Source organism: Tenrec ecaudatus, chromosome 9, assembly GCF_050624435.1.
Source record: "Tenrec ecaudatus isolate mTenEca1 chromosome 9, mTenEca1.hap1, whole genome shotgun sequence".
Taxonomy (NCBI): Eukaryota; Metazoa; Chordata; class Mammalia; order Afrosoricida; family Tenrecidae; genus Tenrec; species Tenrec ecaudatus.
The window spans coordinates 75037406-75063839 of NC_134538.1; the positions used below are offsets into that span (position 1 = coordinate 75037406).

At 45.3% G+C, this 26434-nt stretch overlaps 1 protein-coding gene across 1 annotated transcript in view; it reads right to left on the minus strand.

Annotated features, from left to right (window-relative positions):
• Positions 1-26434, minus strand: part of FKBP9 (FKBP prolyl isomerase 9) — a 58872-nt gene that overhangs the window by 17813 nt on the left and 14625 nt on the right. The window contains exons 2-6 of the mRNA XM_075558206.1: positions 20391-20536; positions 19360-19549; positions 18634-18779; positions 10256-10445; positions 4629-4774 (exon numbers count right to left, since the gene is read on the minus strand). Coding sequence (XP_075414321.1) covers positions 4629-4774; positions 10256-10445; positions 18634-18779; positions 19360-19549; positions 20391-20536 — 818 coding nt within the window. The remainder of the gene's footprint in view (positions 1-4628; positions 4775-10255; positions 10446-18633; positions 18780-19359; positions 19550-20390; positions 20537-26434) is intronic.

Below are 26434 nucleotides of genomic sequence, written 5' to 3' on the forward strand. Positions count from 1 at the left end.
CTCCCCAACCTTACCTCCACAGGTGCTTGTCTGTCTTTTTCTTGTTTATACGCATACACTTTCTCCTACATAAATTCTCTCTCTCTCTCTCTCTAAATGAGAGCTCATTAAGTACCAGGCTCTCTTCTAAGTGCCTTACATGTATCAATTTACTGAATTCTCCTTACCATAGCACATCCCCAATTTACAGAGAAGAAAACCAAGGCACACACTCTGAGGCTGCCCAAAGTTCACAGTGTATTAGAGTACCTGATATTAGGTACCTGATATTCTAGAGTGGAGCGCGTTGTCGATGGGAGTAGGGACCGTCTTCTTAGACCAGACAATAGTGTAGCTTAGCTAGTCTGCCTTGAGCACTGCATGCTGTGAAGATGTCTCTAGATGAGATCAATGGACAACACCCCACTCAGAGGATCAGACAGGAGATGCAAGGCGACAGGGGAGAAGAACTTGAAAAAGGTGGGGTGAATGGCTGCACAGCTGAAAGCACCCACGCCTCCTTTAACTGAGGCTGGAGCTCTAGAGCAAGCCCAGTAAGCCGTGAGACTGAATTGCACCTGTGGAAATGGTTAAATTGGTGTATGCTCTGCTGTGTGTACTTGCAACAGCACAACAAAAATAGAGTAAATTATATGTATGTATGTATGTATGTGTACATATATATGGAGAAACACAGATGACAAACAAAAATAATACAGGCAGGTGACTAGCTCAGCCAGAAGGAAACTGTTCTTTCTGTGGTCACGGGTTGCCTGTGAGAGGTCTGAGATTCTTGTTTCGGTTAAGGGTTCTCTACATAGAAATAGCAATGTCCCTGTGGCACAGAAATCCGTTCTTCTGGTCTGTCCAGACTATACACAGGTGGGTTGAAAGCCTGCGGTCTGTTTCTGGCTCTATCACCAACTGGCTGTGTGGCCTTGGCCAGATGACCTGACCTCTCTGTAGCTTCTTATTTTATATAACACAAAATTCATTTTGAAGCTTGTATGGGATCAGGTATGAGTGGCACCCGACACCAGCACACAATGTGAGTCATTTTCTTCTCCTTCCTGGGAGTGCTCCACAGGGACCTGACGTGCAGGAAACCAACGAGGATAGGTGCAGTTTACACACCCTGTTGCCAGAACTGGCGCCCTGGTGGCGTAGCGGTTAGGCGCTGGGCTGCGACCCACAGGGCTGGCAGTTGGGAACCACCAGCCACTCCTCCCGGGAAAGACATGGCTTTCCACTCCCTTTAACAGTGACCATCTGGGAAACCCACCGGGGAAGCTCCCCCTTGTCGGTAGGGTGGCTACGGGTCAGTATTGACTCGATGGCGGTGAGCAGCGAGTGAGTGAGTGGGCAGAACTTTTCCCCCCAAGCAACCTTAACACCAGGGTTGTCAAAGCTGACAGCAGGGAGGAAGGCAGCGCTTTCCAGAAGGTCTTCCCCTTCCTCTGCAGGGAAAACAGCGGCAAGGACAGGAAGTGCTGATGGAGGCTGCAGCACAGCACGAGCGCGAGCCCAGCAACCCGCAACTTCACAACATGTCCTGAAAAACTGCTCGGTGCCTGGCTGCGCGGGTCAGTGATGAGGAAGCCAGACACCAGAGAGATGATTGGTCCTGGTGCCTTCCTTGAACCAGTCTTTCTAGAATGAGCATTCAGTCTGATGCAAGTCCTACAGAGAGGCCAGGGGCGCTGAGGAGCAGAGGGCAGAAGCTGGTCCCACAGAAACACTCACTGGTTTTACACATTAGGTGCCCTGGCATCGGGGCAGCGTGTGATTCAGAATGACGCAGCTTCATGCCCAGAAAATTTATGAGCCTCTGATGCTTTCCAGAGCCTTATATAATTTTCTGCAGAGTCCTGTCTCATACTTGATAGAAAGCCAAAAGGAGAAAAATAATCCAAGCGAATGTTTTCCATCAATGCATTCTCCCTAGGGGACAGATTCGCCTCTCGGGTCACAATGCACTAAGAATACTCCGAGAGCATGTATCTCCTTCTGTATATATATGTCGCTAGAAATAGAGATGCACGTGAGAGAAAGCAACAGAGCACAAGCACATCAAACAAGGTGACCAGGATAGGAGGCAAGACCTGTTGGATGTGTCTCAGGTTGCAATCTGCTGTGGCTTCATGAATTAAGAATTTAAGTTGGGGGGTAAAAAAAAATGTTTCTCCAAGGTGTACAATAGTTTCAAGCAACAAGATGGTTCCTGGATCACCGAAGCATAGGTTCCTAAACTTATTTGGCCTACTACTCCCTTTTCAGGAAAAAAAAAATTCCCAGTACCCCTCTGGCAATTAAAAATTCTGTACGATAGCTCATAATCCAGGGTAAAGGGTCTGTACCCAATTTTGCAGCCTCTCCTTGGGGCATTCCAACACCCCCAGGGCGGCATGGCCCACCATGGGAACATGGCAGAGTGACCAGGCTTCCTGTGATACATCAGTGAAAATCAGAAGTCAGTTAATAGATGAACGTGGACAGCAAGAATGTCATCAGCAACCAGAACGCACTGTCAAAATAAAGACTGTGTCCACTCAACACCTCACTGCCATCAAGCCGAGGCCGACTCCTCAGGACCCCTTTTGGGGTTTCCAAGGCTGTAACTGTTTGCAGGGGTAGAACGCCCCATCTTTCTCCCAAGGAGCGGCTGGTGGCTTTGAACGTGTACCCACTGCACCGTAAGGGTCTTTTATCAACAACTCCTAAGCAACGTAACTAAAAACAAGGTATGCCAGAAAACAAAAGAAAAAATGAATTGATTGTTCAGTAGCCACTAAAACATCTGTTAGCATGAACAGGTGCTCAAACTAGGTGAAGGCGGATGTGACCAAGTAAGATGTGAAGCGGAGTTCCTCTTTGTGTGTGTGTGTGTGTGTGTGTGTATATATATATATATATATAATACTTTCATTGTATATATATATATATATATATGTATATATATATATATAAAATACTTTCATTGGGAGCTCTTACATCTCCTATCACAATCCATACATTCCTCCAGTGTGTTAAGCACATTTGCACATATGCCGCCATCATCATTTTCAAAGCATTCTCTTCCCACTTGAGCCCCTGATATCAGCTCCCCATTTCTTCCCTCTCCCTCCCAAGCCTGTCCTCCCTCATGAACCCTTGCTAAGTTATAGATTATTTTTTCCATATTTTACATCATGCTCCATCACCCCTTACCTACTTTTCCATTATTTGTCCCCCTGGGAGGGGTTCTAGGTTGAGCCTTGTGATTGATTCCCATCACTATATATGTAGGTATGTATTTCTTTTTACCCACGTAGATTCATATATTCACGAACACATAGAAAGGTATAGCGATGTTTACCTCCTGAGTGGTGAGGTTAAGGGTGAGTTTTGTTTTTTTTGTTTATGTATTCTCTTCTACGGTCAATTGAAGAAACGGAAATCCTAGAAACTTCCATTAAACAACAATAACAAAGTGTGAAGGTACTGTTCTTCAACCTACCCTCCATCTAGGTCTCTACACTTCTGAAGGGGGGGTCGCCATCTCTCCAGTCCTCCCCCGAAGAGTTCCGTACCCTTCCGTCTGCACTGCGACAAAGTGGCAACCCCGGCATCCTGGAGGGGCGCCCGTCAGTTCCCTTGGAAAGCTTCTTTGAGTTTAGAGAACAAAAAGGAAGTCTAGGAGGTAACATTGGGGCTGCAAGGTGGATGGGCTATGATTTCACAAGTGCTCCTATGAACACTGCCCAACTCTTGAGAAATGAGATGGTGCATCCTTACGATGGAAAACAATTCATGGACACACCTCTCCTGGTCTTTCGATCGCCACTGCAGTTTTCCGTCTTCCCAAATCCTCACTGTAAGCCCCGGTGATTATCCTGTGTCGCTTGGGGAAATTTAACAGGATGTACTCTTCAGAACCCACCAACACAGTTCCACAATCACCTCTCTGACTTGCCTGGCACTGGCCCAGTGGATGCCCAGGGATCCACTGATTTAAACTCCGTTGTGGGGATAAGCCTGTGTGTGTGAGCTGAACACTAGGGGCAGTACTTTTCCCTTCCTTGTATCCATTATCTGTATAATTTTTAAATCGGGGTTTATTACTCGGTGATAGAAAATATTCTAAAGCTAGATTACGGCATGACTCCTCCGTGCAGCGACTGAAAATCGTCCGGTGGATGTCTGTGATGGCAGGTAAGCTTTACCTCAACCAAGATACTTCAAGATGGAAACACAGAGCAAAGGGAAGGTCTCGCAGCTGGCCCTCCCACGGCCGGTGGACAGTGTCAGGAGCAACTGGCGGGTCCGATGGAGCTATCAACTTCACTGCAGGTGGAAGAGTTTTTAGAGGAAAGGAAAACGGGCAAGGAACAAGGAGAAATACCATGGACCCTAGTAGTTACGTGCGCGCTGCGCTCCGTAAGGTCCAAAGTTTGAAAACACACCAGCTGCTCCTCCGGAGAAAGACAGAGCTTTCTACTCTCGTAGACAGTTACAGCCTCGGAAATCGACTCGATGGCAGAGAGAGAAATTCAAGCTGGTTAGGAATCCAAGTCTTAACCTGGACTTGAGTGTTTAGGCTCCTCGGAAGCCTCATTCCAAGCAGTGGGGAAGCAGCCCACAGGTAACAACACGGGGTACACAGTGCTCACCTCGACCCTCCTCTCCGTACCCCAAGTGAGGGGGGACCACAATCCTCCGCTTCTCTCCAATGCAAACACCAAGCAAGCCTTCATCCATCCCAGGGATCACATAGCCCTGCCCGATATACGTGTCAAAGGTGTGGTTCCGGGAGTAGCTACAAAAGAAAAAAAGGAATAAGGGGGTGATGAACCAGAGACACGGCAGCAGTGGACACATGAGCAGTTGGTCTCGTGAAGCCGCAGGGACACAGAAGTTTCCAGGCAGCAACACGGAGGACACGCAGAAGTCACGCTCCGGGGAAGTGGTGAATGTGAACCCTCACAGTGTGTGGGCAGTCATCTGAGAAACTGTCCCAGGAACAAGTCACCCCACCCCCGAGGCTTGGCCCAGTATAGGGATGTCATTAAGGCCACGAGAAGCAACCGCAGAGAAATGTAGCTAACGGCCACCAGAGCCCACTGAAGCCGTGTCAAGTTGCTGGAAAAAGTATCAAGGGTATCCCATATCAGAGACGCTAAATGTGTCCCCAGGAGACGAGCCCCAGTATCTGACGAGGAGCAGGTCTGTATGTGGGGCGTGAAGATTAATATTGTGATTGCCAGAAAAGGAGCCAGAACACTGAAGCCAATGGAATCCTTCTGCCTCTCCCACAGCCTAGATAAAATATCTTTGGGCTGAGCTATACTCCCCAAGCCTGGTTCAGGGGAGCCCTGGGAACTGGGGGGTCCTGAAGGCCACTGACCAGAGGTCCACTTAGGAGATGTAGGCGCTGTCTAGATTGCTAATGAGTGTGCTTTCTATGAATCCGTTTGAAACAGGAATCAATTTGCCCCAACCTGATGCCATAAAAGGATAAAATGTCAAGCCTGTGACCCAACCCTGGGCCACAATGATCTGCACACCTCACCTGAGATTGCACCCACCAGGTGCACGGATGTGGCAAAAAGCCTGAACCAGGCAGTCTCATCTGCTGTTAGCTCATCAGACACTGGCCAGAGGATGGGCTCAGTGAAGATGGCTAGTCAGGAGAGGCGGTGGCCAGGGTGCTGACAGGGCGAGCTATAAAGGGCCCTTCCTCACCGTAGCCCTCAGAGGCGGGCGGCAACGTCAAGGAGCGTGAGCCGGTGGTACTTAAGGAACAGATGACCGGCTCAGTCCATCTCCCTGAGCATCTTCCTCTTTTCTGCAACCACGGGCTCGACACAGCAACACTTGTGCAGACAGCGCGGGACCCCGCTGTGTTCCTTTCTGTTAGTATTAGGGGTCACTAAGAGCAGGGCCAGCTGGATGGCACTGACAACGACGACGACAAACACGCACAGACGGTTCTCCACACCCAAGAAGCAGGAGATCGGCGACATGTGCCTTCCAAGGAGCCTGAGAGTGAGGCGCTTCAAACCTCACCTCCTCACTTGGCCTGGGAGAGAGGCAAGGAAACTCAGAGAGGAAGAGCCTGACTTTCCGGGGTCTTCCAGCCACGGGCAGGGTTCTCGGCTTCCCTAGATTACCGCCTCGCCAGCAGATACTCGGCGATGCTGGCAACAGCCAGCGTACTGCTGGGTGGATTCAGGCGACAGGAGGCTCCCCGTGCGATGTGGCATCGCAAGAAGGGAAACCCAGCGGAGAGAGAGATGGCAGGAGCCTCCGAAGAAGGGAGAGGTGGGAAGAAAGGCTGACAGGACTGGCCAACAGAGGCTCTGGGGGCAGAGGGAGAGCAGACAATGAAGCCCGTGTGGGAAACAACTGGGAGGTGCACTGGGCTCACACTGAGGGGTAGCCCCAAGGGACACCTCAAAAGAGATGCCTGGATGAGAAGAGTGAGCTTGAAGTATGGCGATCTCTGCCGAGTTTAAAGAAAGCAAGTAACAGAAGATGCGCTCCATGGAAAAACAGTAAGTTCCAAGGCGAAATTATGGAGCGGGCAAGTTTGAGGATTACAAAGCTGTCATTGCTATCCCAAACTCATTTGTGAGTCTCAGAATCATTTCAGTCAAAACCCCAGTGGGACAAGGGTGTTGGGAAACGGGAGGGGAGGGATGAAAGAGAGATTTGATAAAGTCATTCTAAAGTTCACTTGGGGAAAAAATACTAAGAACACAGTTTTGAAAGTACAGAAAATAAGTAAACTATCATTCCCATAGAAAATAAAAATGGGAAAATACATACGTATGTTTCATTGTATATGCACAGAACTCTGAAATTAATAACAATGAATCCTTTCAGGGAGGGAAAGTGAAGGACGGAGGAAAAGAAATTTTTGTTAGATATCTTTAGGATTTTGAACCAGGTCAAAATCCAACAAATTGTGTTTTTAAAAAGATAATCATTTCTACCATGCAAATTAAGAGATTGTCATAATCCAAAGTCTGATGCTGGCCCAGAAATAGATACAGCAACAGAAAAGGATAAAAATTCTAGACAAAGGAATCCAAAAGTGTAAATAAGAGTTTGGCATACAATAAAAGTCATATTTTAAAGCAGTTAGGAAAATAAAAAAGCTATTCAATAAAGGGCGTTGGAAAAACCAGTTAGGTTCACCATCTGGAAAAAAATTAGGCTAAGTCCTTTCTGTCATATTGAATATCACAATAACTTCCAGATGGATTAAAGATTTCAATATGAAATCATTTATGAGCCTGGAAAGACTATGGAAAGTGGTTACTATCAGTTACCTCGGGGAAGTGAAAATGACAGGGGTTGATGGGAAATTATTTCATTTTCAGGATACATCTTTGGATGACTGCCCCTAGGAACGTGCTTCCTTTTAAGACCAAAGTTCTAATGGAGAATGTTTTAAGAGATAAAAAGGTAAAACCATTAAAGAGCCTGGAGGGAATGTAGAGAAATAATTATTTCTATCTTTTAGGAGAGGGACTAATTTCATAACAAGACGGGACTCACCAGGGAGAGGACTAACGTATTTAAAAGCATAACCAGCTTACATTTAAACTGGTCACAAAGCACAGGAACCAACATTAAAGTTCAGATAGGCAAGGAAGTGCAAAAACAGAAACAATAGCCGCTCATTAAAAAGTGAATATCTTTAAATATAAAAACCAAGTCAATGGCCATCAAGTCGGTTCCAACCCCTGGCAGCCCATGGCCATCAAAGCAAACTGTTCTCCACAGCGGTTTCATGGCTGGTCTTTGGGAAGCACATGCCAGGCCTTTCGTTGGAGGGGCCCCTGGTGGACGCTGACCTGCAAGCTTTCAGTCAGCACGGTGGTTCTCAACCTCCCTAAGGCCACGGTCCTCTCATACAGCTCCCCATGTGGTGGTGACCCCCAACCATAACATTATTTTCGTTGCTACTTCATGACTGTCATTTTGCTGCTGTTATAAATCGAGTGACCCCTGTGAAAGGGTTGTTCGAACTCCAAAGGGGTCACGACCCACAGGTTGAGAACCGCTGATTAGCAGCTGAATACATTAACCATTTGTACCACCCAGAGATTCTCTCTAAGCTGCTAAGAAGCTGTTGTCATTGAGTCAATTCCAACTCAGTCATCCTACTGGACAGAGCAAAACTGCCCCACAGGCTTTCCAAGGATGTAATCTTGACAGACACTATCACATCTTCCTCCAGCTCGTGGGTTCAAACTGCTGACCTTGTGGTTAGGAGCTAAGTGTTTAGCCACGGTGCCACTAGGCTCCTCTATAACATATAAACACCAGACTCACTGCATCAAGTCGACTCTGACTCATAGCAATCCCAGACTGGGTTTCTGAGACTGTAAATCTTGACAGGAGCAGACAGCCTCATCTTTCTCCTGAAGACCAGCTGGTGAATTTGAACTGCTGAACTTAAAGTTAGGAGCCTATGCCTAACCCACAGCACCACTAGGACTTGTTAGTGGAACATTATACAGATATAGTATATAGCTCTCTATGCATAGATAGCAACAAAAAAAATCCTTAGGTTAAAAAAAAACAACCAGGTTCAGAATAGTGCATAGAATATGCTGTATTTTGTAGAATAAATGGGAGAAAATAATATATGTATTTGATCACATTTACGTTATAAAAATACCATGCACGGGAAGAATAAACAAGACCTTAATAAAAGCGGCAAAGTCGAGGGAGCAGGGGGAGAAGGAGCAATGAGTCAAGCTCCCTTAGTGCACACTGTGTTTTGATTGTGAACCATGCAAATATTACTGTTTTCAAAGAAACAATGAAAAATTCAAGAAAAAAGAAAGAAATTCCAGGAGCTAATAAAACCCAAATCCAAATCCGAAGGAGGAAATGGGATCAGAGCTTAAATTCGGAACATCTAGTTTGCAGAAAGCTATGGATGAGAGTGGATGCCCAGAATTCATTGGCCGGGTCCCTCCATGGGTTAATATTGTCTCTGGTGAATCCCCTCTGACGATACAGTCCAGGGATATGAACAGCCTGGCTATCAGACTGAGAACATTGTAAACTGGATTAGGGCAGAGATGGTTAGGTTAGAATGTAACACCTTAGTATTTGCTCTCCCTTTTGATCCATTTGAAAGGTGTTTTAGTTTTTAATATTTTTAGCTTTCTCTTTGAGATTTTTGTTTTGTCTAGTTGCTATTGTTGGGTTTTCTTTGTTGGTTTGTTTGCTTCCTGTTTGTGTTTTGTATGATTCTCTGTCTATGAAATCCAGGCTAGGTAGAGCTAGAGAGACAGGAACTGGACAGGGGCGTGGCAGGGGACGATGGGGGGAGTGAAGAGTCAATGACAATGTTCCGAATTAGATTGTCATGATGATTGCACAAATCTTCTGAATATGATTGAATAAGTGTATGTGGAGTATATGCTAATAAAAATTTTTTTAAATAACCCCAACCCCCAGGTGCAGGAAAAAGAAATTATTCAAGTAACATAACACCATCCAAAAAGTCTTCGCTGGTGTTTGGATGACTAAACGACCTGAAGTGTCTTGTCTTAGAGAGACAGGTAGGCCGCTGTCCCTACTTGTCTCCTCTACAGGAAGCTAAGGAAGTGGCAGTCAAACAACACATGCCACTTGGATGAGTCAGACATACTAAATGCCTGCTGCCTGCTCCCATTTTGCATCCCCAGCCACCTGCATAAACTGCAGGCTGGGCCTGGCACACAAAACCAAACCACGAATAACAACTGTGTGTGCTCAGGAATAAGCCTCTGCTGCATCAGGACGGGAGATGAGCTCACCCAACTGGCTTTTAAAGTTTACAAAGTGCATTCATATACCTTTTTATCTTGAAGCACCTCTTTGAGAAAGGTGATGTGAGGGAAAGCTGAGGTTCAGGAGAGTCAAACGCTAGGACATCACAGGCAGAAACCAGAACCCAGGTCTCCTGGCAACAAGGCCCAGCTTTTTCCACTGGGCCTCCTGACCTCACTTCAGGCAGTGCCCCACATTCTGGACCCCAGAGTTGAGCTTGACCTTGGATAGTTAAGCACAGAATAGGATGTGTTTAGGTTAGGAGTGCTTCCCATTCCCTCATCCAAAGCCTTGAGGAAGTCAGGAGCAGGCCTTACCTGTTTTCCTTCAGACCCACCTGCCACAGGCCTCAAGAAGAAGGGGACCATGCAAACAGTCCATGAAGGAATTTAGCACAAACAGACACTGTGAGCGGAGATCAAAATACCGACCACAAACCAACAACCAGAGGTCTCCTCACCTGGAATCAAAGAAGGTGCCATCCAGCAGCGTGCCGTTGTAGTGATACCTGAGGAAGTCCCCACTTTGACTCCTCCGCTCACAGGTTTCGGGCACTACCTTCTTCTCGATGGAAATGCCATCCTTTGGGTTATGGAGGTCCAATAATGCAACGTCGAAGACGAGAGATGCCTGGCCGGGAATGTCTTTCCCTAGAGTGCAATGGAGGAAGTTGATGAAATCAAGACACAAAGCTCACATGGTATGTTAACGACACTTCAACCTCCTCCGGACTGGTGTCATTCATGCCGTGACATTGGGTGGTACCCCTTGATGTCTCTAATCAGGGTGTCTAAGAATGGACTGCAGGGTATAATCTGATGTCTGGCGTCCTCGGGAAACAGAAAACAGGCAATAACAGAAGAGACTGCTGTGCCTCTAGTTTAAATGCACATTCCCGCCTGCAACTCAAGGACACAACTCTGAGGGTTTCTGTTGTCGACAACACAAACCCCAGGCACTTTATAACACTAGTAACCAACCCAGTCTGTCTCGGAAGAAGTTCGGCCAGAGCGCTCCTTAGAGGCAAGGATGGCAAGACTTCGTGTCTTACACACTTTGGCCATGTTGTCAGTCCAGTCCTGGAGCAGGACATCATGCTTGGTGAAGTGGAGGGGCAGTGACACAGAGGAAGGTCCCCAAGGAAATGGACTGACACAGCGGCTGAAACGCTGGGATCACGCATGGGAACAATTGCACTACCGGGCAGTTTCGTTCTGTTGTGTATAAGGTCACTACGGATTGGGACCAGCTGGATGGTGCCTACCAATAACAAAGTAACCCAAGCTCTGATTTGGTTCTGGAGAACGCTACACACACAACATAGTCTCCCTGAAGCCAACAAACAAGTTTTGTAAGAGGCAAAAAGGGCAAAATTCAATCATTTCAGTGCATCCAAAAGAAGATGTGAAATTAAAACTAAGATAACAGAGGAAATTGAACCTCTGGTCCAAAGTATGATATCCCAAATCCTCATATTATTTCTCTGGTTTCTAAATGATTTTGCTTCTCTTAAAATTCCTTACGATGGTCATTAACTGAATACCCACAAGCAAACTAATGGACAGAGACCTTTAGCCGTTAGTCCTCCAGGCAAACGTTAATATTCCTCAGTCAATGATTCTAGATCGAGTGATGGGGTGAAAATTTCACTGGCAACAGAGCTACCTCGCCATATTGGCTTGCCGTTTATTAGACCATGCAAAGGAGTAGGTGTGGAGATGTGAGCCAGATACATAGCAAGCCTGCGCTCCTTCAACTGGCTCTGGTGGAACGCAGCCTTGCTTCTCCTTCCCTGCAGGGAAATGATGAAATCGGCGGAAAGCAGGCTGCTGAGTCAGCCTCTGGAACGCAGGCCATCCCTCCAGTGCTGTGCTGGTGGAGTGTTGTTTGTGTGCATGTGGGATACAATATTAATCCTTTATTCCTAAGGATAATTTAATTTGAGGAACAAGGAAACACTTAAAAGTAACTCCACGGATTTAATTTCCTAGCATTCACAGTTACTAATTGAATATATATGTCTATTGTTAATAGCTTGATTGAGATGTAATTCACACATATCACATGCTTACTTAAAGTGCATTCTTTGTTTTTATTCCCTTAAAGCAATTTTTTCTTTACATTTTAATAATTTTGCTGTTGCTGTGAAAGACACACCAAAATATATACCAATCCAACAGTTTCTGCCTATACAATTGAATGACAATGGTTACAGTCCTGGAGGTATGTAGCCATTATCTTCCTATTCTGAGTTATCCCCCCTCATTACTACCCACTCATTGATCTCTGAGGTTCCTATCTGACCTTTTGAGTTGCTGTTGTCAATGTCATCCCATTAAGATAGTTATTTAAAAACCATAATGCTTAAGGCACTATGGTAATAATTTATAGTAACGTCTCTAAACTACTGTTTGATTTTAAGAAGACCGTGGGGATATTTTAGGTTTAGGGATTAAAGATGACCTTTAAAAAAAAAATAAGCTGCTTCTCTTTCCTGTTCATTAGTGTACAAAATATACAAAACCAAAAGAAAAAAATTCATCCTCAAATCCATGTGGCTCTAACCCACAAAGATGACCTTTTTAAACCTTAAACCTAAACCTGATAGTTTTGGGGGTTCGGCTACCCTCCTTGGCTTCAGAAAGTCTAGAGCAGGGGTTCTCAACCTTCCTAATTCTGTGATCCTTTAACACAGTTCCTTATGTTGTGGTGACCCCCAACCATAAAATTATTTTCATCACTGTTATTTTGCAATACAGAAACACTAAACATGTTAATGTTTATTAAATGCAATGTATGCATTCATTGAGGTGATCATGTTACAGGTGAATCCAAAAGCCAAACTCGTTTCCTTTGTTCTACTGATGTGTATTATGTTGGCTGGTTTTAAACCATCCCTGCATTCCCAGAACAAATCCCACTTAGCCATGGTGTATGACTCTTAATATGCTGTTGGATTCTGCTCGATATTTTGTTGAGATGCTATATGAGGGTAAGTCAAAATGTACTACTACCAAAGCATAGAAACCTTTATGAAACTAAAAAGTATCAAAATGTCAAGTTATTATTACCCAGCCTGTCCTTCATCTAGGTCTTTATGTTTCTGAAGGCAACGTCTCCATCTCGCTACATCTTTCCTGAGGAATTCCACACTCTGATTTATACCAGGTGAAAACGGGAATGTTGGCATTCTTTGAGGGACTCTAACTGTGTTTCTTTGAAATGTTCTTTGAGTTTTAGGAAATAATGGAAAGCTGAGAGGGCAAAGTCAGGGCTGTAAGGTAGACGGGGTAAGGTTCACCACCCCGTCACTCCCAAATTATCATGGAACATTTGATACTCTTAAAGAATGATCGGGTGCCTTGTCCAAAAAAAAAATTCCTTGGTCCAATTTTTCTAGCCTTTTCCTCACCAGTACAATTTTCAAGTTCTTTAAACTTTATAATGAGCACCAGTGACTATCTACATCTATGGAAAGAGATGGTGGAGAAATTCAGTATGATCAGTCGGAACCAGGCCAGGGGCTGAGTGTGGAACCAGCTTCAACTGCTCATATGCAACTTCAAGTTGAAGCTGAAGAAAATTTAACAAGCCCACAAGAGCCAGTCTGACCTTGGGTCTATCCCACCTGAATTTGGAAATCCTCTGAAAACTAGATTGGATGCCAGTAAACACTAACAACTGCAGGCGATGAGATGACATCAAGGACATCAACCATGAAGGAAAAAAGCAAACAGGTCATAGAAAGACAGAAAAGGTCAACATTAGTGTCAGAAGAGACGGAACCTTGCCACTAAACGTACAGTAGATAAAGGCAATGGAAGAAATGATGAAGTAAAAAAGTTGAACAAAATATTCCGAAAGGTAGCTTAGGAAGACAAATTGAAGTATTACAACGAAATGGGCAAAAACCTGGAGTCAGAAAACCAAAAGGAAAGAACACACTCTGCACGTCTCAAGCTGAAAGAACTGGAAAAAATGCAAGCTGAGAGCTGTGATCATAAAGGATTCAACGGGCAAATGTTGAGTGATGCAGGAAGCAACGCAAACATTAAAGACAGGTGTGAATTGATGAAGGGAAAGGTACTATCCGACAAGAACGGGGCGGAGGGTTTACTGGGAGGTTTGATCAGTTAGTAAAGTTGTTGTGTATCTGACACGTAAATACCTACCTAATTCACAGGCATGCACACGTGCACACACACAGAAAATTGGACGATGCTCACCATTTAAGGTGGTAGCATATGATGGACAACATACGCCACCCTGACGGCATTGGAGCTTAAAAACCGGCATTCAGGAATTGACTGAGCACCAACTGAGCTGTTTCAATCAAGGAATGCAGTTATTGGAGTGCTCACTCATCTACGCCGAGAAATACAGAAGACAATGTCCTGGTCAATGAACTGGAAGACATCTATCGTTGTACCCATTAAAAGAAAAAAAAAAGATGGTCCAACAGAATGCAGATATTCCTGAAGAATATCATTAATACTACATGCGAGTGATTTTTTGCTGAAAATAATTCAAAAATGATTGCAGCAGAACATCAACAGGGATTCCAGTCCAATTCAGAGGAGGAAGGGCGTGGGGGTGTCATGGCTGATGTAAGATGGTCACAGCTAAGAGCAGAGATGATCAGGTGGTGGTTTCCCCACGTCCTATGCACGGGGCAAAGGCTTCGCACTGTGTGGCCCTAACATGCTGTATGCATAGCATTGACAGGAAGGGCGATTCCAGACCATTTAATGGCACTCATGCAGAACCTGTTCCAAGACCAAGAATCATTTGACTAGAACAAAAGGCTACTGACTGGTTTAAAATCAGAAAAGAGGAACACCAACGTTATATCCTTCCACCACACTCATGCAATGTGTTTGCCATGCAAATAATCTGAAAGACTAGCCTCTAAGAGGAACAGGGCAATAGTATTGGCGGAAGGCTCATGAATAACCTGTGACAGGCAGATGACACAGCCTTGTTTGCTGACAGACGAGAGGGCTCAGCACTTACTGACGAAGATCCCAAAAAACACAGCCTGAGGTGTGGATGACACCTCAATGTAGGGAAAACAAAAATGCTCATAATTGAACCGGTAACGTGTGGTTAACAGAGAAAAGCCTGACATTCTCGTGGATTTCATTTGACTTGGGTCCACAAGCAATGCTCATGGAAGCAGCGGTGAAGGAAGCAAAGGACAAATTGCAGTGGCCAAATCCACCCCGATCTCTTTCAAGTGCTCGAAAGCAAAGATGTCACCTCGAGGTGGGACCCAAGCCCTGGTTCTCTGCAGTCGCCTCAGATGCATCCGAAAGCTAGACAATGAATAAGGGAGCCGAGCGAAGAACTGATGCCTTTGAATGACCGTGGTGAGGAGAAGGAATCACTCATGAACGGCCAGACGAATAAACAAGTTTGTTTGGATGAAATAAAGGCAGGATGCTTTCAGAAATAAGGACGGTGAGATTTCATCGGAAGTGCTCTGGACAGGTTACCAGGGCGCATGCCTGGTACAGTAGAAGGCACGTGAGGAAGAGGAAGACCCTCATGGAGATGGCTTCACTCAGCGGTGCAACACTGGACCGCAAGAGTCGCACAGGACCGCACAGTGTTCTGTTTATGGTTTTTGAATCACTTTCCTGGGGGCTCATACAACTCTGATCATAATCCATACATACATCAATTGTGTAAAACACATTTGCCTATTCGTTGCCCTCATCATTCTCAAAACATTTGCTCTTCACTTAAGCCCTTGGCATCAGCTCCTCATTTTGCCCCTCCCTCCCCGCTCTTCCCTCCCTCATGAGCCTATGATAATTTATAAATTATTATTTTGTCATATCTTACACTGTCTGACATCTCCCTTCACTCACTTTTCTGTGGTCCATCCCTCAGGGAGGAGGTTATATGTAGATCCTTGTAATCGGTTCCCCCTTTCTACCCAACCCTCCCTCCACCCTCCTGGTATCGCCACTCTCAGCACTGGTCCTGAAGGGATCATCTGTCCTAGATTCCCTGTGTTCACAGTCCCTATCTGTAACAGTGTACATCCTCTGGTCTAGACAGATTTGTAAGGTAGAATTGGGATTGTGATAGACGGTGGGAAGGAAGCATTAGGAACTAGAAGAAAGTTGTAAGTTTCTGACTGGCTCTTCTCCTCCCTGCAACCCTTCTGTAATGGGATGTCCAGTTGTCTACAGATGGGCTTTAGGTCTCCAATCTGCACTCCCCCTCATTCACAATGATTTGATTTTTTTGTTCTTTGATGCCTGATACCTGATCCCTTCGGCACCTCATGATCACACAGGCTGGTGTGCTTCCATGTGGGCTTTGTTGCTTCTGAGCTAGATGGCCGCTTGTTTACCTTCAAGCCTTTAAGACCTCAGACACTATATCTTTTAATAGCCGGGCACCATCAGCTTTCTTCACATTTGCTTATGAGCCCATTTGTCTTCAGCAATCGTGTCAGGAAGGTGAGCATCATGGAATGCCAGTTTAATAGAACAAAGTGTTTTTGCATTGAGGGAGTACTTGAGTGGAGGCCCAAAGTCCATCTGCTACCTTAATACTAAACCTATAAATATATGCACATAGATCTATTTCCCCATTCTCATATATAAATATATTTACATATATGCATGACTTTATTCAGACCTGTATTAATGCCCTTTACCTCCTTGCTCTTTCCTCTATTTTCTTTTACTTTCCTCTTGTCCCACTATCATGCTCAGTCTTCATTTGAGTTTCAGTAATTCCTCTTGATTACATTACCCTTGAGCACACCCTACAAGGCCTCCTACACCCTCCGCACAACCAATTTCGATCACTTGTTGTTCCCTTGTCCGTGGGTTTGTTAACACCACTACCTTTCCGCCACCTCCCCCTCTCCCATGTCCCCCTGGAACTGTCGGTCTCGTTGTTTTCTCCTCCAGATTGTTCATCCAGCCTATCTTATTTAGCCAGACCTGCAGAGATAATAACATGCACAAAAACAAGACAGAGAAAACAAAGAAACAAAAGAAAACAAAACAACAACAAAAAGCCAATGACACCCCCCCCAAAAAAAAAAAAGGCCTGTAGTTGTTAGTTCAAGAACTGTTTGTTGGCCTTAGAAGTGCTTTCAGGTCATGTCTGATGAGGTGCCAAGCCCTGGCCCTAAAGTCTATTTTTGGTATTCCCTAGGGACTTTGTTGCTCTGTTCCCCTTGCTGTTCTGTTGCATGCCCTTGGTGTTTTGCCTCGGTGCGGTGGGATCAGATCGGGTGCAATTCCCACACTGTGTCTCCAGTGTTGTCCCCTGTAGGGCTATGGGTTAGTGAGGGATGTCGTGTTTCATAGTGGGGTCGGCCATACGGTCTCCTCTGTGGATTGGTTACTCTGAGTGGGAATATCATCCTCAAGGCTTGGTGGGCCAGGAAGTGCTCCACTCTCTCTTCCTCCCCCTTCATTTGCTCCCGTGTGCTCTGATCAGACCATGTCCCGCTCCCTGAGCTGCAGCTTCAGTGCTGTCCTCTGAAATAAATTCTTGTGGGGGGACTATTTTTTTTTAAAGATCATTTTATTAAGGGTTCTTACCAAGCATATTTGTACATATGACGTCATCATTCTTTTCTAAACATCTACTTTCTATTTGCGTGTTTAGATACCACTATTAGTAAACTTAATGAGAAACATTCTTTCATTTCTTTTCCAACTATATCACTCTACTTGTTTAAAAGCCTGAAGGCCTCCTTATATCTGTCAGTATGATTAAATGTGACTGAAATACAAATATGAATAATCATCAAGAAATTCTATTTATCAGTCAACTTCCTATTTTCCCTTCACAGTAAAACCATAAACAGGATACTAATCTTAAGTAATGGATTTAACAAAATTATGCTTTTCATTTGTCCACAGGGAGCTAATTAATGACATTGATAAAAAGCCATTACTGAGTATCTAACTAGGAACAGGTTGGCTGACATTACAATAGCTACAATATTGATGGCCACAATCTTTTGACTGTGTAGTTCAAAATCTCATCTCACAGATGGAGAAATGCAGCCCAAGAACAGCAAGGCAGAGGCAGAGGGGTTACTCAGGAATACTACAATTCAGGTATACCTTTTAATACTATGGAAATTTGCCCTCACTTTGAAAACCCATCCATCCAAACTCGCTGCCATATGGAACTGCCATTGTGGGCTTCGAACCTGTAAATCGTTACAGTAGTAGAAAGCCTCATCTTTTCCCCATGGAGTGGCTGGGGGTTTCAAACTGCTGACCTTGCAGTTAGCAGCCTAACTCATAGCTCCCTGTGCCACCAGGGCTCCTTGAACCAGTCTCTACTCACAACAAATTCTTCATCACAACCACAGGTGCAGCTTTGAAATCACTGAAGAAGTTTCATGTCTTTGCGGCACTGATGGTGGTGAAATAAGATCTGTTTGCATCTGTGCCAAATTACCTACAAATTTGACTTAAAGGCAGTTGGCAATGGATCTCGTTCTTAACTCGGGGACCGTTTATAAGCATTACTAAGCAGAAATTGCTGCAACTCAACCATCAGACAGATGAGCTAGCCCAGCGCTGTCCAGTACAACTTCCTGCAGTGATGGGCATGCCGTGTAGCACTTGGCCACGTGTGGTCACTGAATACCTGAGATGGGGCACTGTAACCAAAGAACTGTAGTTTTAAGTTTTATTTCATTGTAACTTAAAAGCAAATGGGCACACAGGGTTACCATATTGGACAGGTCTAACCAGAAAAGCTAGAGGATCTCTTGTGGCAATCCTCGAATGAACCTCTACAATACAGATAAGGGAGATGAGAGGGCTCCGAGTGCGCAGGGCTTACCATCTCCGTGTTCCCCATAGGCCAGGAAAGGAGGGATGGTGATGATTCTCTTCTCTCCCACACACATGCCCAGCAGCCCTTTGTCCATCCCAGGAATCAGCCAGCCAATCCCCACGTATGTGTCATACGTTTTCATGCGGTTGTGGCTGAAAACCAATGAGAAGGGGGAAAGCCCCACGTCACGATGGTGCTTCCAACTCAGTCCTCCTGTAAGGCTTTTGTTAACCAAATCTCACTGAAACCAGGAGCCCGCACCCATCCCTGGAAACAGGCCTGCATGGTTGCTTGCAAACACAGAGCAGTCGTCTGCAAACTTACGAAGAAAGGAAAAGCATGCAATGGAACCACGGTTCTCCTAAACAAGGCCTGTGTCCCATCTACCCAAACACCCTAGAAGGAGAGAAAGCCAGAGGGCTCACTGTTCTTCAGCTCAGCTCCTCATTCCCCCTGGTTTCACATCCATTCTTGCTTCCTCCCCTCCTTCTATGGGGCCATTATAAGAAGTAACCAAACATGGCATGAACCTACTGACAAACCGCCCTCACTTAACGATGACGTCTCAAAATACTGCGGCTTTAGATGGACACTGCTCTTAGATGACTCTAAGATTACAACAACCAAAGAAGGAGGGTTTGTTCTTGACCTTGACCTCTCTTTTACAAAATCATGCAAGATGCAAGGCACCCGCAGACCCTTCCCAGCACAACTGTGGAAGACAAGACTTACCTAGAATCAAAGAGTGTGCCATCCAAGAAGGTTCCGTTGTAGTGATATCTTACAAAATCGGATACCTGGGCTGTCCTTGGACAACTGGGGGGCTTGAAGTAAGTGTGAATCTCAACCTGGTCTTCAGAATTCCAAATATCCATCAAAAGTACATCAAAATGAAGCACGGAATCTGGGGGAATCACACCAGCTGGAAATCAAAGAGAGTTCATGCTGAGATGCGGCTGTCTTTCAGACCAGACACATACATACCTAGGTAAATTCCAAGAGGCATGGACGTGAAAAGGGTACCCGTGGGGCCCTGCTATGGAATTCTAGAAGGGAGCCATGCCCCAAGCAAAAAAAAACCAACAACGAAGAAAAAAATTCTCCCCTCAGTCAGGGCTGCATCCCATGTACCTTCTTTCACATCCAGAGGCAATCCATATAAGATGGAAATTCTAGCTGGGTGTGCATTCAGGGCTTCTAAGTGCCCACCTCCCCTCCCCCCCCCCCAACCTGGTCACAACCTTCCAAGGCTCCCTAGTCTGTCTACCTAACCAACTTGCAGATGCCCTGACTGTTTCTGCAGATGTGCTTACAAACCCAGAACACACACTTACACACACCATCACTGCAGATGTGCTTACAAGCCCAGAACACACACTTACACACACCATCACTGCAGATGTGCTTACAAGCCCAGAACACACACTTACACACACCATCACTGCAGATGTGCTTACAAACCCAGAACACACACTTACACATGCCATCACTGCAGATGTGCTACAAACCCAGAACACACACTTACACACGCCATCACTGCAGATGTGTTTACAAACACAGAACACACACACACACACGCCATCACTGCAGATGTGCTACAAACCCAGAACACACACTTACACACGCCATCACTGCAGATGTGCTTACAAACCCAGAACACACACACACACACGCCATCACTGCAGATGTGCTACAAACCCAGAACACACACTTACACACACCATCACTGCAGATGTGCTTACAAGCCCAGAACACACACTTACACACGCCATCGCTTCCATAGGCGAGCGTCGGGGGGATCTTCACGAAACGCCTCTCGTTGACGCACATCCCGACCAGAGCTTGGTCCATGCCTGCAATCAGCTGTCCTTTGCCCACAAACACGTTGAAGGTGGAGTCTCTGTCATAGCTGAAGCCCCGGGAGACAGGGTGGGGGGAGAGAGAAGCATGAGAAGTCCTTCCCTGAGAGCGCACCGACCTGTTGCTCTCAAGCCAGCGCCCACTCGGGCGACCCCGGGTGCGGCAGAGTAGAACTGTGCTCCACAGGCGTTTCAATGGCGGGTCCCTGGGGAAGCAAATCGCCAGGCCTTTCTTCTGTGGCACCTCTGGGTGGTCTCTCTTGAAGAAACCAATCTGTAAAAATGTACCTGTGAACAGAGGGAGGTCACTGCTTGTTCAAAAGCCCGTCAATGAAAGGGCATGTGTACGCTCAACACTAACCACAGGCTGCTGAGCTAGCGATGCTGGAAATGTCTTCACTGGGCAGGACCTGCAGTGTTGGAATGCTTACATGAACCTAAATATCACCACGAAGTCAAGTGAGTGAAGCATTGTCATAGCTCACCGTCGCGAAAATCAAAAACATTGTTAGGTTTGTTTTTACAAAATAGCTATAAATTCTTCCACTAAAAAAAAAAAAAAACAAAAAAACTACCAAAACTTTGCTCTATATTCTGTCACTGAACCTAAAAGCAACATTATAGATACTACAGATACTAATGCCCAAGGTAACTTACATTGTTCTAGGTCACCCAGTTAGATTAAGAGGAGCCCTGGTGGTGTAAGGGTTATGCACCGGGCTGCGATCTGCATGGTCGGCAGTTCAAAACCACCAGTAGCTCCAGAGGAGAAAGACTGGGCTTTCTACTCCTGCAAGCAGTGAGAGTCTCGGAAACCCACAGACAGTTGTTCCCTGTCCTTTATAGGCTCACTCTGAGTCAGCACGGACTCCATGGGAGAGAGCCTGGTTTGGGGTTTGGTAGTGAGGGTCACAAAGAGGCGGCGGGGTCTAGAACAAAGCAGACTTCACTCTCCTAGACTCAGTTCCCTGTGGAATAGAAGCAATAATCGTAACCATCCCAAGATTTGTACGACAGCGTAAGTGGATAGTGCTCCAAAAACTTAAGTGCTATACCAATATAACTCTAATTGTTACAGGTCATAGAAATTCCGCTATACCAATATAACTCTAATTGTTACAGGTCATAGAAATTCCGATAATGGTCTTGAAATGACTAAGATGTGTGCTTACAGCCTGACTTTGATGGCCTTCAGTCAGCAGATAAATAATAAAATCATATCTGTGACCCCATGCCCTCCTCATCCTCTTCACTGTCAGCTGAAGCCACCAACCAGACTGTGCCAAGGTGCCTTGGATGACCCAGAAGTACAAGGCATGACCTTTGCCTACAATTACCTTATAAGCTGGCAGAGAAGCCCACAGAATTTCAGAGACTTTGCATTAAGGAAAACACTGCAAGACTTGGTTTATAGGAGCAGAAATACTGGGAGTAATAAATTTAAGGGATTAGCACTGTTTGTTTTCAAGGCAAAGACATGAATAACCTATATGTGTATTTATTGACCTGCGAAGACATGCACATTATGTGAACAAAAAAGTGGGTTACAGAGCCACAAAATAGAAAAGAATCCCATTTTAAATGGTAGGTACCCAAACCAAACTGATTCAATTTTGACTCCTCACAATCCTATGGGGCAGGGTAGAACTGCCCCAGTGAGTTTCTGAGACTGGAACTCTTTACTGGAGTAGAAAACCTGTCTTTCTCCTGGGGAGCGCCTGGTGGTTTAAACTGCTGCCTGTGCATACCCAGGACTCCAAATTAGAAATTCAAAATTCACTGCCATTGAGTTGATGCCAGCTCACAGGGACCCTCTAGGGCAGCAGTTCTCTGTGGGTCGCAACCCCTTTGAGGGTCGAACGACCCTTTCACAGGGTCGTCTAAGAACATCGAGAAACACATATTTCTGATGGTCTTAGGAACCAAGACACGGCTCCTCTCTCTGTCTCCAGGCGGGTCCGCCCACACACAGATATGCCCACATATAAGTACCCAGCATGAAGACTGTTACCCATGCTACACCATGCTTCAAGACAAACTTTCATTTATTTGTCATTAGAAACAAATATTTCACAATATAAAATGACATACTGTTTCTGTGATGAATCACTATGCTGTAATTATGCTCAATTTGTAACAATGAAAATACATCCTGTATATCAGATATTTACATTATGATTCATAGCTGTAGCAAAATGACAGTGATGAAGTAGCAATGAAAATAATTTTATGGTTGGGGGGTCACATGAAGAACTGTATGAAAAGGCTGTGGCATGAGGAAGGCTGAGAACCTGGTAGAACTTGCCCTGTGCAGGGGTTTCTGCGACTGTACATTATGGGAGTAGCAAACGTCATCTTTCTCCCACAGCACAATGGATAGTTTAGAACTGCTGCCCTTGAGGTCCCAATGAGGAACCACTGTGCCACCAGGGCTCCTTCAAACTACAGATCCATGTAAAGAGAGAAAAACCTCAAGGAGATGCATTAAAAGATTATTTATGGTAATTGATAGGTTAAGAATTAATGCGATTTAAATTTCTCCCTCTTTCATTCTCTCTTAATTTAAAAAATCATCACACAACTTCATGCAATAAAATTATTTTCTGCCCCCATAGTTTTATTGCTTATAAGAGATATTTTATTGTGCTCTCTGTGAGAGCTGACACAGTGAATTAGGTCCCCACGTTAACAATTTTGACACACATTATTCAGTGCCGTTGGTTCCATTTTCACAGTGTGTCAGCATTCTGATTAACACACTCTGGTCGTCCCAGGTGCAATAAAGCTTTAAGTGCTGCTGGGCTTTCCCCATTAGGGTGTGCCAACTTTCATTTTGACGTCCACCTTTCCCTCATTTCCCGAAGGAGCAGCTTGGAAAAGCAGCACAATCCCATAGGCTTCCATTTCTCCTCCTAGTTTTACAGCCTGTTTTAAGAGTCTTCCTTTCTCCAAGGTCGATGAAAAGAACTCACGATTCCAACTTCACACCAACAAGGCAGGGGACAAGAGCACCAAGGCTTCACCATGGACTGAGTCATCGTCATCAAACTAGCCATCAAGTCCTCTCTGACTCCCGGTGACCCCATGTGTGTCAGAACAAAGCCGTGCTCCAGGGGGTCTCAATGAATAAAAACAGTCACTGCTGACCAATAGATTCCAGTTCTTCATGACCCTATAAGACAGAGCACTGCTCCCAGTGGGGTTCCCAAGCCGCAAATCTTTACAGGGACAGAGAGCCTCATCTTTCCCCCACGGATTGGCTGGTAGTTTCAAACTGCAGACCTTGCAGTTAGCAGACCTACACATAATCCAATACGCCATCAGATTTTTTAAAAAGTAGATCACCAGGCCTTTCTTCAGAGATGCCTCTGGGTACACTTGAACACCCAACCTTAAGCAGCCAACTGGGCTAACCGTTTGTACTGTGAAAAATGGACTAGAATTCAGGCTTTCAAGAATTTCCCAGGGACAGATAGCAATAACGAAGAGGCTGGACACTACAAACATATTTTTCATCCACATAACCTGAATGTAATTTCCAAAATAATAATGATTTATATTTAGAGAATACTTATGATGTGTCAGGACCTGTGGCCAACTAAGTTCTCCGTGCATCCTACCTCACCAAGTTCTCACACACTTCTGCATGAGCGCTCTGGACTGAGGTCTTAAAAGCTTCTGTTTGGCCATCTAAGAGGCAACCATTGGTCTCTCCCTGTCAGGAGGAAAGAAAAATCACAAAAAAAAAACAACCCAAAAGCACTGACAACAAGTTGATTCTGATTCATCCTGACCCTATAGGACAGAGTAGAACAGTCCCCTGTGAGTGGCCGAGACTGTAAATTTTTTTTTTAACAATTTATTAGGGGCTCATACAACTCTTATCACAGTCCATACATATACATACATCAATTGTATAAAGTACATCTGTACATTCTTTGCCCTAATCATTTTTTTCTCCTCTTTTCTTTTTTTACATTTTATGAGGGACTCATACAACTCTTATCACAATCCATACATATACATACATCAATTGTATAAAGCACATCCATACATTCCCTGCCCCAATCATTCTCAAAGCATTTGCTCTCCACTTAAGTCCTTTGCATCAGGTCCTCTTTTTTTCCCCCTCCCTCCCCTCTCCCCCCTCCCTCATGTGCCCTTGGTAATTTATAAATCGTTATTTTGTCATATCTTGCCCTATCCAGAGTCTCCCCTCCCCCCCGAGACTGTAACTTTTTAAGGGAATAGAAAGCCTCATTTTTCTTCCTTGGAGTGGCTGGTGGCTTCAAACTGCTGACCTGCAGTTAGCAGACCAATGGGGACCCTCCCTATCTGGAGGAAAGAATGACACAAGGAAACAGTCCCATGGACTAAAAAAACATGCAAACATCAGTCTCTAAGAGTAAGACCCTGAGACCAGAAGAACTAGATGGTGCCCGACTACCACTACTAAATGTTCTGAACAGGACTCTATTAGAAAGTCCTGGATAGAGTGGAAGAAAAATGTGTAACAACACTCAAAATCATAAAAGAAACCAGGTTTACTGGTCAGATGGAGACTGGTGGAACCCCTAAGAAGAAGGAACCAAACTCACCACCTCCTGTCTCCATGTTTAACCATACAAGAGCCAGGTCACCCATTCAAGGCCAGCATTTACCCAAGGACAGGGTGTAACAGAGTTAGGAAAGAGAAAAGACTGGAAACGGGACACCCAGGGAAGGAAGTAGGATAAGTGAGGGTACACTGAGGATTGCAAACAATGAGAAGAAACACAATGTGGCTGAATTATTGAAGAGGAAACTGATGGTCAGATCTGTAAACTTTCACCCAAGTTACAATTCAAAATTAAAAATTTTTAATAAATAAAGTGGGTACTGGTGGTTTCCAGGGTTATGCACTGGGCTGCTAACTACAAAGTCGGCAGTTTGAAACCACCAGCCCCTGCCATCAGCAGCTACAGTCTCAGAGACTCACAGGGGCAGTCCTACCTTGCCCATCAGGTCGCTTTGAGTCAGAATTGACTTGGGGCAAGGTGATAGGTAGGTTCCTTGGAGTCTAAAGAACTCTCCAAGGTCACTAAGTTCAAGGGGGGGAGGAAAAAGGTAGGGCCTGGGACTATCCAATGCTTACGCTCCGGCCCAGGGCCTCCTAGATGGTGCATGAGTATTGTTACCTCACAGAAATTAATTTCTTCATTTGACAGCTACTGATTACGATCATCAAGTAACAACGTGGCACAAGCAACACCCAAAAAATCACTTTCTGAAAGGAAAGGCACACATTTAAACACATGAGGATCTAACGAGACAGGGCCGGCCTTATCCATCCTCAAACTGCTGGCCATCTGGAAAAATCATTTTTCCGCACAAATCTATGCTGTGCAGCTTCAAGCCCAGTCCTGGTAATAAAAACGATTTCTACAAGCTCTGGGATAACGACTTATCCAGTGGCATCTGGCTTACTTACACCTTTTACAGTCACGCCAGTCGGATCCTGCAGGAAACGATGGCACACCCAAACTGGGCAATTCCAGAAAAGTTCTTAACAACAGAGCTGTGCGCAAAGCTCTCTAGCTGGCTGTCCACGGAAACATGGCGAATGGCGTGATACCTCTGGGGCCACCGCAGGGGGTGTGTTTTAAGGACCCAGCCATAGAGAGCGCAACTCAAAGACCCCTGAAGCTGGTACAGCACCTCTGTTCATAGGGTGCTGCCTAGGGTGACCCAACAGGCAGGGAGACAGGAGTAGACACCTCACCTCACTCCCCTGCCTCCTTCTGAATCTCATACTGATGGTGAGCCATTGGCTTAACCCGCACAGAAGCTGATGGCAAGAAAGCCGTTGATGTCAACAAGAATGTGCGTATGTATTTGGCATGGTGGTTGTAAATTAGTAGCAGTAGCGTCAGAACCTGTCTAACTTTGGGGAAGATGATGAGGCTAAA